The sequence below is a fragment of the Haliaeetus albicilla genome, chromosome 13 (genome assembly GCF_947461875.1).
Source record: "Haliaeetus albicilla chromosome 13, bHalAlb1.1, whole genome shotgun sequence".
Taxonomy (NCBI): domain Eukaryota; kingdom Metazoa; phylum Chordata; class Aves; order Accipitriformes; family Accipitridae; genus Haliaeetus; species Haliaeetus albicilla.
The window spans coordinates 14,936,192-14,951,488 of record NC_091495.1 but is presented as its reverse complement, the minus strand read 5'-3'; the positions used below and the strand labels follow the sequence as shown (position 1 = coordinate 14,951,488).

General features: G+C 36.2%; 1 protein-coding gene across 2 annotated transcripts in view; it reads right to left on the bottom strand.

Moving 5' to 3' along the window:
- MTA3 (metastasis associated 1 family member 3) overlaps nucleotides 1-15,297 on the bottom strand; it is a 142,499-nt gene that overhangs the window by 73,320 nt on the left and 53,882 nt on the right. For both annotated transcript variants that reach the window (XM_069800247.1, XM_069800248.1), the window contains exons 7-8: nucleotides 12,986-13,088; nucleotides 3,429-3,528 (exon numbers count right to left, since the gene is read on the bottom strand). In XM_069800247.1, the coding sequence (XP_069656348.1) occupies nucleotides 3,429-3,528; nucleotides 12,986-13,088 (203 nt within the window). The remainder of the gene's footprint in view (nucleotides 1-3,428; nucleotides 3,529-12,985; nucleotides 13,089-15,297) is intronic.

Here is a 15,297-nt window from a genome sequence, read left to right as displayed (position 1 = left end):
ATAATGAACTCCATGGATAAGTACTGTTTTCACGGAGCTGTTGTGTGACAGACCACTGACCAGTTCCCATGATAACAACTCTTTGCCTTCTGCAGGTTTGTCAGCCCTCACCTGCAATTAAATTCCCACACTGCAGTGAGTAAACTGCTAGCAAAAGCAAGAGCAGCCTGAAGACATTACTAGAGCCCAAGACAAAAAGTCCTGCAGTATGCCCTTTTTATCTGCTTTACCCAAGGATGAGAAGACCGCAAGAAACAACTAGCGGGTATCTGATACCTAAGGAGCAGGAGGCTGGGAAGACCTCGTGTTGCCTCTCCCAAACAGGAGTTTGAAGGACAGAGGAAAAACCACCGTTCCCCAAGAACTCTTGCCCAGAGCATACTGCCCAGCAGAGACAAGGGGTTCCGCCAGAGGAAAGGTATTAGCCACACAGATAGAGGGAACTTCCAAGTCCAAATTTAGACAAGCGAAGGAAGAAACTATCCACCAAAAGCTAAGGGTGGGCTGCATGGAGCTGGGAAGAAAGGCAATGACAGGGCATGCTGCAAACAAGCTGTAACACACAGTTCCCAAACCAGCTGCAATTTCAGTAGGCAGCTAAATCACCTAGACCGAACTGCCCCTAACAAAGCACTCAAACTGGCAACAGAGTATGGATTCTATAATTCAATAATATTTTAGGCATGTTTATCTTAGGAGCCACATATATGGAAGTCCAATAAGAATCATTACAAAGATGTCATTCAAAATACAAAGGAAAAACCTGCTCATACTTTTCATTTTGAAGAGACATCCAAAACCAGATTTACGTCCTTGTCCTTACAGTAAAGTAGCACAGGCTCTTCTGAACAAGCCCACCACAAGGAGCAAGCGATTCCATCAACCTGCTTTGCTTTAATGGCTCTCATCATCAGTGTATGCACTACACAATGTTTAGGAATCTGAAACAGGAAGTCTTCCTGGTTTCTTTCTCTTCTCAGAGATCAGTTTTCATTTTAAAATAAAACACTGCCTCTGAGAAGGCCAGAAATACAAGCTTCAGTTGGTTGGCTGTCTCACAAGTCTTTATCACTGTAAGAAAAGAAGATCTACTATCATCTAAGAAGGTAAACACACAGTTTCATGTATTTCAGTAGGGTTTTCTAAAAGCATTGGTAGTTTCCTGCTTTGTCTCATTACCTTGCCCATGTTTTCAAAATAAGGAAGCCTGAAAGTAGCCTCTCACTCGCTGTTAAGCTGCAAGACCTCCCTTAATGTGTACACCCACCCTGAATTTACTCATGTTTATAACCCATGCATTTATTGTATTTTTTTTTTTTAGTATCAGTCTGTTTACACTCATCTCTAACTGAAACAACTAATTAGGAATACTGGAAAACCATAGATGTGGTGTACAGAAACCCCATTAATAGCACTTCAGGTGCAAGGGTTATCTGCCTTGCATTAAGAATACAGACAGTATAATTTTCTTAGTGTTATGCCGCTATGTCCCTTCCAAAGCATGAATGAGTTACACCACAAGTTCTGCAAGCGTCTGTACTAACTTTAACTGCTGCTCAAAATATGCTACCAATTAACATGGGAATGTCTGAAAGAGTAACTACTATAATGACAAATATGTCCTTTCTTAACTTAGAAGGAAGTACATTGCCAAAGAGCAAAAGAGAAGGGTTTTAAAAAGCTGAGGGGGTAGGAAAATGAGAACAGACAGACACAATAATTAAACCTGGGGTGGCTCCTTTGGTGCCTCATTATAACATACGCCTTTCATTAAGTGTAATGGAACCTAATGGATCATTTGCAATGGAGAAACATTTATACGGCACTCAAACACTAAGTGTATCCCTTTATTAGCAGCACTGCACATGTACTTTCAGGTAAGATGACACTGCTGAAAGGATGATTCTATTCTGTTAATTACTGAATACAGTAAGAAGGATGAGCAATGTGTGGGATTTATTAGAAATTCTTTACCCAATGAAATCTTAAAATGAAAAATGTTAAGCTAAAGAACTATTTTGATGGAAAAAAGTAAAGCATTTAATGTAAGCAGAATTGTGTTGGTAAGATCATATAAGTAACTGTGAAACAGAAAACTCATTTTGAGTATTACTGAAAACATTACATTTTGCCACTGCCTTTACTACACTACTGTAGTCCAGACTAAATCAGTTTCCTGTTTAATAGCCTTTGAGTACACTGCAAAATGTAAGAAATTAAATATTTTTCTCATCATACTGCTAACTATATTTTATGTGGAATAGAAGAACTGCCCTACTGAATCAGACCAGTCATCCATCTAGCCAAGCATTCTGTCTCTGACAGCAGCACCAAGGGATGTTACTTAGAGAAAATATGCATGTAACTCTAACCACAGCCTGAGATCAATTCCCATTTCATTCACCAGCATCTACAAAACTTGGGAATTAGGAATGCTAGATGGTACACCTCTCCCTGTTCTCCTCAGTACCCATTTACGGGCCCATGGTCCATAATTCTTCTAACCCCTTTTTTTAACCTGCTGATATTATCTGTTCCAACAACATTTTGTGTAACTAAATTCCAGGGGTCTCTAGCCACTTTAAGGCAGTACCATAACTATTTTAAAATGATCTGTTAGTTTCAAGTGTCCTCTAGTTCAAATACTCAAGTATCTGATGAATAGCAGATCTACTTTAGCCTTAACTATCATCTTCATGATTCTGTACACAAATACTTAAAATAATAAACATCTCCTACTGATGTCTTTGGAAATCTAAATCAAACTTGATTCTGCAAAACAATAAGATTTTTTGTTCTCACATAGTTTTCCTGGCATGCTTTCACTACTATAACACTTCTTGTCATCTCAGCTAATATGAGTATACAGAGACAAAACTTTGGTCTGTTATTGATATATTTTTAACTTTCTCTAAAAGATGCAGGGGCTTACATTACAGTGAATACTTTAACCAGCTAAGAAAACATCCTAAGTATATCCTAAGTAAAAAGTTCTTCAAAAAGTTGCTTACAAAGTCAGATTGCTTATCCTTTAGAAAATATACTGACACACCTCTAATAAGTACAAAAGATTATCCAAAAAATTTTCAATCAGCTTTATTACCACATACTTTAAATCACACTATTGATCAATTATACTGAATGAATCCCTATACAATGTGTATTACCCACTCTGCTGTGCAAATTATCACATATGAAGATATATTTAAACAGACTTCAGCTAAAGTCAAGTGATTTACAGTATGATTACGAGGGCAGCACTTGTAAGTTTACAGAAAACACACAGCATTATCTACCATACACATATGCACCTTGCACACAGGTATCTAAAGAAAAACAGATATCCGGAGGACAGGGACTCTGAAGTAATAGATACTGTTGAATTCATAGATATAAAAAAGTTGTAGAGTTTTTAAGAAGCCACGTACCAGTGTGATGTCTCGGGAAGCAGCCGCTGCACTCATGTGTAAACTAGGCTGTCTGACAGAACTACTGCAGTCCAATGCTCGAGCAAACGTGCCAACCGCACTACAACAGAGAAACAGTAGATAGTAAATACATAGAAAGATGTAACCTCTTTTTTATTATCAGACTATGTCATATCTATAAAAGTGTCCTTTTAAAAATAAAAGCCATATACTGTTACTCTTAAGATTTCAGATCTTTGCTAGCGAAGGACAATTAGATAAAGACAAATCACTTAACACAGCAGTAAAAACTCTGATATTCTCCCCCAAAATTAACAACCTACACATAAGAACAACAGCATGGAAACAAAAGATACTTAGAGAATTCTAATGTACCAACTTTTTAATGCACCAATTTTTTATTAATTATGAAGTAAAAAATCCTACTCAGTTTGGGTTTTGCAACCATGACTATTGTTTTTAAAATTAAAAAGCCACAAAACTGTTTAACAAATTACAATACAATTAAAAAAGGGGGTTCACCATGTTCCCATGAGGAAATTAATAACATTTTATTCACTTCAGTAATGCATGTCTACTACTTCCATTAGTGAGGCAAAGAAAGCATATTAGCTTGGTCCAAGGCACCTCCAAAATCATATTTTTGTCACAGGTTTTAAGTAATAACGAAACTAATGGATCTCTCAGCCTACTTAATAAAAGCATCCTAGCATTATTGAAATGGACATGTTTTTCTCCAAACCTTTACCTTTTTTTTCACTTTTGATGATGAATTGTACATGGCATTTATCATACTTACCAGAGCAACAAAACATAAGGAATAGAGATGGAGAATTAGTGTGATAGTTACTGTTCTAAACTGCAAACTTTTCTTGGAAGTACATCTATACATCACACACAGTGAAGGGAAAGATGCATAAGAAAATTTGACTTGTCCCAGCATATCATACACAAACGAGCAAAGATGCAGCGACACATGAGAAAGATTATTAAGTAATAGAACAGAAGTTGCTCCAGTACCCTGAGTTGCAAAATGACTCTGGAGGTGCGTTGTGTCACTATGAAATTAGAAAAAAATTATTTGTTGCAGTTGTGACATGATATAACTCCTCCTAAATTCAAAGACCCAATTACTCACCTAACATTTTTAATACAGTCTAAGCCTCTGGACTAAGGACTGGAGCCTCATTCAGCAATTACACTCCACACATGTTATAAGTGCAGAATTATATCAATGAGGCATGTCATTGACAGAGATCAACACACTGAAAGAGTCACATTATTGAGTACTATAAACCCAATATTCAACAATAAAATAATGTAACATGCATCAAGAGTTTAACTCACTCAGGTGTATTATTGATTGTGGAGAAACTAGTAATAACATCTGTTATTGCAATTTTACCTTGAATCTCAAAACATTTAATACTGAATGCATGTTTCAGTACTTGCTGCCAAAAACTTGTAAGACACAGTTAAGATTCAACAGCAGGGATTCACACACTCCAGATAGTAACTGCTTAAATTTCTAAAGGCCGTGGAATAAGTTATATTCAAATGTTGTTCCACAACCTTTGCTCCCTCTTTGCAGAGATGGCAAATATGTGACAAGAACACACACACACTTTTTTTTTTTTTTTTTTTAAAGTTTGACAGTATATACAACAGTATTTGTCGACAAATCAGTCCCAGGAATAAGGCTGTATTGTGAACACATTTCCTGATAGTCAACCCCTTTAAACATGTTGGCATTGATAAGGGTTGTAGCTAAACAGCCTTCCCTGTGATCCTTCTGTCACTACTGTTCAAACCAGTAAAGTGGCATGCCGCATGACTGTATTTCCCTTCTGCTGCTGCCTATTAGCTTATCTTCCTTTTGCATAATTAACACTATTTTCTTTTGATCATATTTCTAAAATAAAATCAGAATATGCTATAAAAATTACAAAGAGTATGTCCTCACAAGTCACTCTCTAGCACATCAAGCTGCCTTCAAATTTTTTAGGCTGATTTCAGAGCTCAAGTGTATGTCAATTATGTTGCCCAGTATGTACAGTCAAAATTAAGACACAATATAAAGCCAGGTTTATTTTGAATAAGTGATAAAGAAGTAAGAACTGATGCACTAGTTGACATCATTTCCAGTGCTGTACTGAGTAGGAGAGGATCACAACCGTCAGAGGAATGCTGTGTGGGAGCGTGGGGTATGCAAGTGCAAAACAAGTAGGAATCACCATAAAATGCAGGCAACATGCCATTTTGAGGGGGGGACAGGGATGTGTGTGTCTGTGGCTATATCTTGAAAACAATGTAACTTCCAGTTCACCTCTCCCTGGAAACTTCTGAAAAAACAGTGAATTTTTCAGACAACCCAATTAAGTGTAGGAATTTTAGAGCACTGGCTGTTGAAGAGTAACTAGTTTCAAAACTTAACAGTGATACACAGTGCTCTGTATAATCCAGCCATGCAATCCAAACTCAGTATTAATTTTAGAAATCATTACAATACCTTTTTATGCTTTTCCATTTAAAACACAGATATGAGGAACATATTGATACAAAGGTCAAACATTTCCTTTGTCATTTTTCCTTCCATATTTTTTTTCTAATAATACCACCAATGAATTATTTTTAAAATGTTAAAAGGCAAAAATAACTAACCAATGCCTACTTCCAGAAGACACACTATCATCTTCACCTGCCTGCTACCAAAATAATACTCAGTATTAAGCCAATGCAGGCTGAACAGTCAGACACTAACTACTCATTTTTTCTTTTGAACAGACCCTTTAACATAAACATTCCATTAAGTTGGCAGCATCCAAAGAATATCTGTAAATGTTTAACTGAAACTATATCTAATTCAATAATAACAATAAACTCACATAACCAAAAAAAAAGTGCTCGGCAAGCTAGTCACAAATCAGTTATTCAACAAATAATTAAAGTATTGTGACTTCAAACAGAAACCAACACTCCCCATGCCTCCCAGAATAAGCTAAAGCCAAAAGGCATACAGACAGTGAATTACACAGGTGGCAGAGAGGCGGACAAGAATGATAAACAATTGGTGATATCAGCAGAGAGATCACTCTTTGCACAGGCAAGCAGGTATAAGAGCTTTAAGGGCTAGACCAAATGATCCAGTGTTACCTGAATTGGATTCTCCTTGTTTAATGATCTTAAAAGACCAGAACCAAGAATGTTCTCTCAAGGACTTGTAACAGGGACTGTAGCAGACAGCCATACAAACATAGAACAAAATCAAGATAATCTGGTGCCAGGTTCTAAGACTACACAAAAATTCCATACATTCAGCGAAACTCAACAATATCCATGTCCAAAAAAACCTGACAGTGAACTCTCTAGAGATGAAGTAGCTCATCACCATTTTGTTGTGCCCGTGCACCCCACATTCAGGCAAAACTTCAGATAGGTATTGAACACAGAAAATACATTGCTCCAAACTTCTTGTAACTTAAGACATTAAAGGAAGTAATTGTTCAATGTTTTGCACAAGATTAGTATTAGTGGCAGCCAGTGAAATTATGAAGCAGCAAATGCAAGACTGTCATAACACATTTCTAAAGATTCAATGCTCGTCAGTAACTAGTTCTGAAAAGGGACATTATTTACCAAAGAAAATCTGGAACCACTGCGATTATACATCAGGATAAAAATAGTCACTAGTCTCCCCGGTAACAACAGCAGTCCAGCATCATATCAGATCCAGAAAGTTCTGGATCCAGGCCAGTAACTCTATTTTCTTCTACCTTGTTTTCTCAAAAATCCAGCTAAGACAGAGATCTTTTTTAATCTGAGCATGTTTATTTTAAAATTGTTCACTTTCATACATTGTTCCTCTGTTGCGGTGATATGAGGTGAGTAGTGGGTATACTCTGGACAAATCTGTTTAAAGTGAAGCACCTCTGTGCATACAGAATCCGTAAATTCACAATTTTCCTCATATATTTGCAAGGTAATGAATAAGGCCTATGCCTCACCTCAGAGTTAACATTTCTGAAGAAAATAATTAAGTGGATCTTTGGTAGTTTCCTACATATTCAGAAAGCTTTTTGTTTTCCTTATTGTTACATCAATGTTCCCCTTCACTGTGAGAGCTGGAAACAGTCCTAAAAGGTGACCTCTTAGACTGCTATCAATAAGAGCATTTTACAAACAGCCAATTAAGATCTGATCGCTCCTTAAGAAAAGTCTCATGATACTTAAAATCACGGAATAAAGAAAAAAAATACTTAGTGAAGATCTATGTCACCAGCACGGTATTAATTAAAGTTGAAAAACACCCCTGAGATTTTTACTACTGGATAATGCAAAATCTGACATGAAGAACATATTCAAAGTAAAATGATGCTGTTCCAGAAGACACATTTTCCTTGCATTTCTAAGCAACTGTCTGTACAGTGCCATGTTTCATATTATCACTTCAGATATTTACAGCACGAAGGGAGATGACATGATAAACATGAAAAGTCACCTGCCACTATTCTTCCTCTGAAAGACTCTCAAAGTTAGGGTAGGGAGCAGCACGACATATAATGTCCCCTACACACCACAACTAACCTTCAGTTTCATTAGTAATGAATAGAAATGGAACATATGTGAAATCTTTATTTTTCAACAGAAATAGAATCTGATACATACAAATAGTTTAATTCACAGGATACAATTTAAGCAATCATTTGTCTGTATGCCATCCTCCAATTTCACAGTCACAGAGGAGATTTACAGCCCCCAAAAAGCAGGTCCATGAAAACACTGCTGCAGAAGTTTTTTTCTTTCTAATGCAATAGCTCAAAATTCATTAAAAAAGATGGAAAAAGAAATTCAGCTCCAAGTCTGAATTAGTTGTTTTCAAATGAATTTGGTCAAGAAGAAATATAGTAACACAAAATACACAAAGGAATAAACATGTATTGGCCAAGCATGACAGACAGGCAGAAACATAGTATTTTTGATACTCCTAGTAAACTTGATGTGAACATATTTTTCTTTTTTATTACTAAATCATCTGCCTACCATTAGATGCTGTAATTCACCTTGCTAGCAAACATCCAGTTTTGCAAGTGCAGCACTGGCATCAGGATTTTTCACTATCTTTACCACCTAAATTTATGTTGCAATTCTGCCATTAAATTTCATTACCTCTTTTAATGAACTCCAACTCCTCTCACTTCCCACTGCCTAAAGAGAATCCAGAAGCACACTAATACTGAAGCTTTCAAACCAGCGACTTTTATGTATTTTCATAGATGAGCTTGTCTACTGCCACTGACTACACTGAATTATCTTGCAAGAACAGAGTATTACTATTTGAGCACACTTCTAAATGTTTTTACCTATTGTTCTCAGCTGACAAGTGTATTCTTTTCCTCAGCATGAAGAACAACACATTGCTAGTTGAAGCTCCACTGTGTTCCCCTCCTCACTGTAAGATAAATTCGTGTAACAAATACACCTCCATATATCATGAGCACTTCTAACTAAATCAGTAGTAACCAACAGAAAATGAATATAATCACTGTCTTAGAGAAAATGGAAAAGTGGAAACAACATGGGAAGAATCGAGCTCTAATTCAAAATGACTAACACATGATTTTCCATCAAAAAATAAGCAGGCATTCAAATGAAGAGAAGTATGTTGTATTAGCCAGAGGTATGCAATGCCATTTGAATTACAAAGAAATCAAAGAACAGAATTCTAAGGTGGAGATGCAACGCTGTAAGGCTATTATAATTAGTCTTAAAAACTCTGGTTTAGTGGGAAATAAGCTGGAACCAAGAATGTCTGGAAAATAGCTTGATTTAGAGATACATTCCTTCCAGAACATGATGCTGATAATGTGGTTAGATGAAGCGGTATAAAAGAACTAAGTTGTTAATTGTTTCACTGCATCATAAAGTACATAAATGGAACTAGAATGTATCAAAAAAAGTATCATGTAATGAATTATAGACCAAATTTGCAGATAGAAAGAAACTAAAAAAAAGCATCAGGTCTACGGTTCTCAGCATCTGTGCAGACTGGAGCCAACAACTCCTACCACATTTGAGACTGGTCAGGACCATTTTTGCCTCCTTGAAAAACTAAAAAAAAAAAAAAAAAAAAAAAAAAAAGAAAAAGACACACAGTAGGAAACTTACTATTTCCTAATCCTATGCAACTTGGAATAGAGTTAGAAAGAAAACATGAGATCTCACAAGGAAATGAAGTAGTCCTTGTGTATTAAGAATGAGACTGATGACTGGAGAAAACAGGATGCATCTATATCAGTTAGTTCAAATTAGGAATGGAGTTTCAAAGCAACTGTCCCCAGAGTCTTTATCTACTGCACTTTAACCAACACCAAAAGTTATCTTGTAGCATACAAAATGGAATTTTGTTAAGTCAAACAGTAGTTCCACATATTCATAGATATTTCGTCCACAGGACCAGATTAGAGTTAGCCTAAAAATAAAACTGCTCAAACATGCATAGTGTGGATGCTAGGTCCTCAGCACCAAACATTTAAATTCTACAAATCTACTTGTACTGTATTGTACTATTTGTTAACGTGGACAGATCTAAACTGCTGTTGCAGCTTCTCAGAGTCCTCTTCTTTGAAGCTAGCAGACACAGATGAACTGTTGCCAATATATATGATGAACAAGAACTGGTTGATGAAGTTGCATCTTACTTGAATGGAGTAAAACATGGTGTTGGAATTCTCATTGCAAGAATATAAATGACAATGCATTACTCAAAACCAGAATACATTAGTCTGATGCCTCAAGCTTCTACTAACAGATGCTTTTGCTAGTTCAAGCAAGAGCCCTCACCCAAATTATGCTTCAATAGTAGCAATAAGGTACTTTCAAGATTTGTAAATCCAGAGTGTCAAGCAAGACTACTTAGGGAGCTCAAGGTTAAGGATCTTTCCACTCAAGAACTCAAGCTTTTTTCAAAATCTCCATACATTTTTCTGGCACTGATACCTCCAATTTCCAGACAGGACAGGCATATTCTTCTATGTTAATATACAGCAATTTATTGCATACTAGGGCTTAGTGACAGGCCCAGACTAAGCATATAAACCTAGAAAAAAGGCCTCCCATTCCTGGGACAGTAAACAAACCTTGTGAGACTGGGAAAGCTACATTCCCAAGGCCAAATATAAATGTTCTTGCAAATGGACAACACAAACAGAAAAAGAGAGCATTTAAACACCTTCTAAAGAACTAAGGAAGGATGCTTGTGTGGTTGAAAAAACTAAAGCCTATAAGGACCAAAAGCAACTCTTCCTTCAACCAGAGCAGACTGAAAAAAAATGAGGAAAAAATTACTGGATGCCTTTGATGCAGCATGTAAAAATGATCACGTGAAAATATTTTTAAAATTTCAAATACAGATAGCATACACACACTTAACCAAAATCACATATAGGAAAGCATTTAGGAGAAAGTTCTTATCGTCAGAATTTCAAATTTGCAAAACTAAACATAACCAGACAACTACCATTCTCACTGGAAACCCAGCAGGCACAGCCAATACCCAGTGAACTGCAGTTAGGCCACAGCAGAACTATCTTCCGAGTCTGTAAGCACAGCTTACCAGATCATAATACCAACTCCACTGTTACTCAAGCAGCTTTTAATGGTCCAGTACAATGAAAACTTTTACCTGAAAGCACACAACACACTGAATTTAGAGCTGCCACAATGATCATAGAACTGTTTCTCCAAAATTGGTAAAAATCTGTCTCAGAAGCACTTAATGCAATGTAAATGTGATTTTGCAGCCTGTGAATACAAGTATATAGGAGCTTGGAAATAGTTTCTGTCAGTTCAAAAGCAGCTTACAAAAATGAATGGAGTTTTGTGGAAGAACATCAATAAAGTGATACCTGAGTAACATTTGATTACAGGTGGTCATTAGTGATTGTCTACCACAAGATCCTGGATAGCTACAATTAGTCAGCTATGACCAAGACCCATTCCTGCCATAACAGAAACCTTCTTTACAGAAACGTATCAACTTCTAAACAAATGCAGTCTTGGTGAGGGCACAGTATTGCACAGGATGTCTTAAATAAGGGGAAGAAGAGAGAAAAATGTTTTTCTCTAAAAAATTCATTTATTCTCTGTCACTTCCCAGTAGACTGCTTACTGGTACACTCCTCTGGGAATATTTTCAGCTTTGCAGTATAATACTTCAGCTCCCCAGAGTGGCTGCAAAACAGGGAGTGGAGGGATGTGAAGGCAATGAATTAACTCTTCAAAAATGCACATAATCTTCATGCAGATGGTTTTTTAGGGCACTCCATAATGGTCTGCCCATACATGTCCAGGTATTATATTGCTGGTGATAGAAGTAGTTCCGTTTTCTGGGTTCTGTTCTATGGAGCATTTACCAGGCGTTGTGACCTTTTGATGCACGTTAACACCTACACCCCTCCGGTTTGCTTGGAAATTCAACAGGGGCAGGCCATTTTTACTACTGTATAGAAAGGATACAGCACTACAAAGTGGGGGAGAGAGAAGAAACCCAGGTGGATCAGCATCTGAACTGTAAAACAATAAATCAGCAACCCATTTCACTGTATACATAAGCTGGAAAATATAAAGCAACTTCTCTATTTCCTTCCTGAAATGCTTTGTTCAAAACAGAGAAAGAATAAAGAACAAAAACTGGCAAGAACGTAAAAGGATTATTTGTCTAAGAAGATTTGAGACTACACTCTGCAACCAGGTTACAGAAAATATAGGAGATGGAGTAATTCAGGATAAAACCCCTACATTAGCTGTGATTAAGAGTTCTCTGCCATCTTATAACAGTACCTTTGTACTATATTTGTAAGCATGAATTACAGGACAGGCGAAACATGCTGTATCTTATGAGTGTAGAGTTGTCCTAGAGTTTTGAAAGTTCTTCTTTGTTTTAAAGTAGAGAAATAATTTTTAAAGGTATTTATGAATTCCAAGGGCTTTGATGTTCCTCTCATAAATCTGCATAATCCTATGTTAAGCTATAAAATTGAACTGACCAGATTTTTTTCACTAATGAAATGCATCACTTCAAAACTTTTATTTCAACATTCATCGAAAATAATTGCACTGCAGCTTACAGGCAAACTCAGCAAGTTCTGCATCCATTTCATTTGTTAACATTTTCTTTATTTCTACTCTTAAGTTTTATTTTACACTATGAAATTCCAAGTACTATAATACAAGACTGAAATGTTAGCACTGAAATCCTGTTTCATTTACTCTGAGGGGAAAACAGCCTGATGTCTACATTTAAAGTATCAAATTCTACTATAACCTGACATACAGGGAGTGTAGCATTATTCCAAAACTCACTCTCTTTTTCTCTCTTCTGTATTGGTAGCTTCAATATATATGCAGAAGGTTATGGTCTGATTTTCTCTTTTAGCTAACTGTGGGAAAGAGAAGGGCTCACAAAATGGCAAACAAGTTGAGTAACATGATATAGGGGAATAAATAGTCAGCAGGAAAAGGAAAAGGAATTTTCTTTTATTAGAGGATTTTAATCTTACCGTGCTACAACTAAAAACTGGTCAATCTGACGGTCAGTAAGGGGGCTATCTGGATCCCATACTTTTACTTCCAGCTTTGCCTGTTCTCTGTCATCTAATTCTCCTGTCAAAAGGTAGATGGGACAAAACACTTATTACTCACAATGTTTTTCTCTGTGTATTTCTTGTACTATGTTTAAAAGAGACATTGTACATTTTTAAACACACACACACAGTACTTAACAATCAGCAGTTATCCATTTAAATTCCATAATGCAGCTTCAGTAAAATAAATATCTTCCCTTAACATCAGCATTTAAATTTAAGGAGGCATTCTTACGAGGCATAGTATCAAAGAACTTTAATACAATGTGATTATAAACTTGAAACCATAACCTAAGTAACCAGTGGTTTCTTTAAATTGCTTCTCAACTATATCAAAGTTACTGTTTCACTTAAGCCATATTTTATACTTAACCAGCTTTAGCAATTAAATTCTATCCAATTTGTATTCTATGCCCCCAAACAAAAAATCATTACGAAAAAATGCTGTCTAGTACATTTAATTATTTAATTTTTTTAACCTCTTGCTCTCAGCCACTACATTATCTGTATTATTAACACAAATCCTACAATTAAAATTGCTGTGTATGTTGACTAGGTATATTCTTTTACAAAATAATATACAAGGCTACAGCACAAGAAAGTTACTATATACTATATCATCATTTCCCAACTCCATTTGTCTGAACAGAGCAATTTGTGTACATGCACCTGGCCAAAACAATCATGGCAGTTTCTGAAATTTAATTTGCCCTGCATTCATTATTAAAAGAGTATTGCATTTGTACTGCTTGGAAGAACAGTGAAATGTGAAAACACTATAATGGCTCACACTGATATGGAAGCCTATATCTTGGCTTGACTACTACACCAATAATTTCTACTGCAAAATGAGAAACATTACAGAAGCTGATTAAGTAGACATGACATATTCTGCTAGTATGAGAAGATTTACCTATGGGATGTGGCCAACACGTTTACAGCCACAACAGATGACAACAGCAAAGTTAAAATCATTGTCTTTCCTTGGTATTTTAGAATATGAGCATGTTCTTCCTTCAGTGAAGATGTGGGAAAACTCCAATGTTTAATTGGCTGCCAGTACTCATCTCTGACTTTTATGACTTTTATGAGCTACTACAAGAATACAAACCTGTTCTCAAATACAGCCTTCCATTTCCTTCAAAAAGCTAGGCTGTGTAGGTACCTCTCTGAGCACAGAGAAGATCACTTCAGTCCGTGCTATTTTTTATGACTTAATGAAAACAGCCAGTCTAAACACGCACAGTATCATTAAGACATGAAATAACTTGTACAGTTAAAAGTCTGGAAGCAGACTGCAAACCAAGCACTGGCTCTTCTGAAATCTGATCATACCTGGCGAGTTTCTCTAGCACATTCATTCTGGAAGGAAAGGAAAATGTGGTATATATTTATCCCTACCAAATATACAAGTTGAGAACTGCATCATGCTGTCTGGTTAATGTTTCAGGAACAAATTTCACAGTCACATTCTCAGAAAGACACAGTAAATTACTTTCTACTGATATGCAGGAATGAAGAATTGCCTGTCTAATGGGACTTCTGATTCTGTTTCAACTAATTCACATCCAGTACTAGAGACAAACTGTTAATTTCTGGCAATCTTGGGTAGGATTTTAGGTCTATAAACTTATTCAATGGACTACACACCTATCAATACATTCATTTTTTCACATGTGACAGACACATTGTGGGTGACGTTCTACATTTTATAAATAATCTCTGAGCACTTCATTTCAATCTGTTAATACATACTTTTTAAAATATTTCTTATGTTAGTTAACTGTTTCAGGACATCATATGCTGGAGATCGTTAACAATACTCAGGCAGGATATACTTGTCACAAAGAGAAAACATTATGCAAGCACAGCACAAGTATTCAACCAAAACATGTCATTCTCCTGAATCAAGTTTGCAAAAAGATGAAAGAAATTGCAATACATGTCTTACTTCAATTAGAGGTAATTAAACAATTGCTACCACAAAACGTTGTTGTAACTCTTGATAAAGGTAAATCTGAAATATTGACAAACAGTATTTTGTAATGGCAGCAGACATAAACAGGATATGAGCAACGAAATATCTATACCAAAAGAATCCAAACAGATATAATGTAGTATTTGCAATATCAAATATTACTGCAAAAATGGTAGACAGGTTTCCAGAAGATACGTGGTCTCTGCCAAACTGCACTTGCTTCACTCCCAATTTTCCACTTACATGGCAG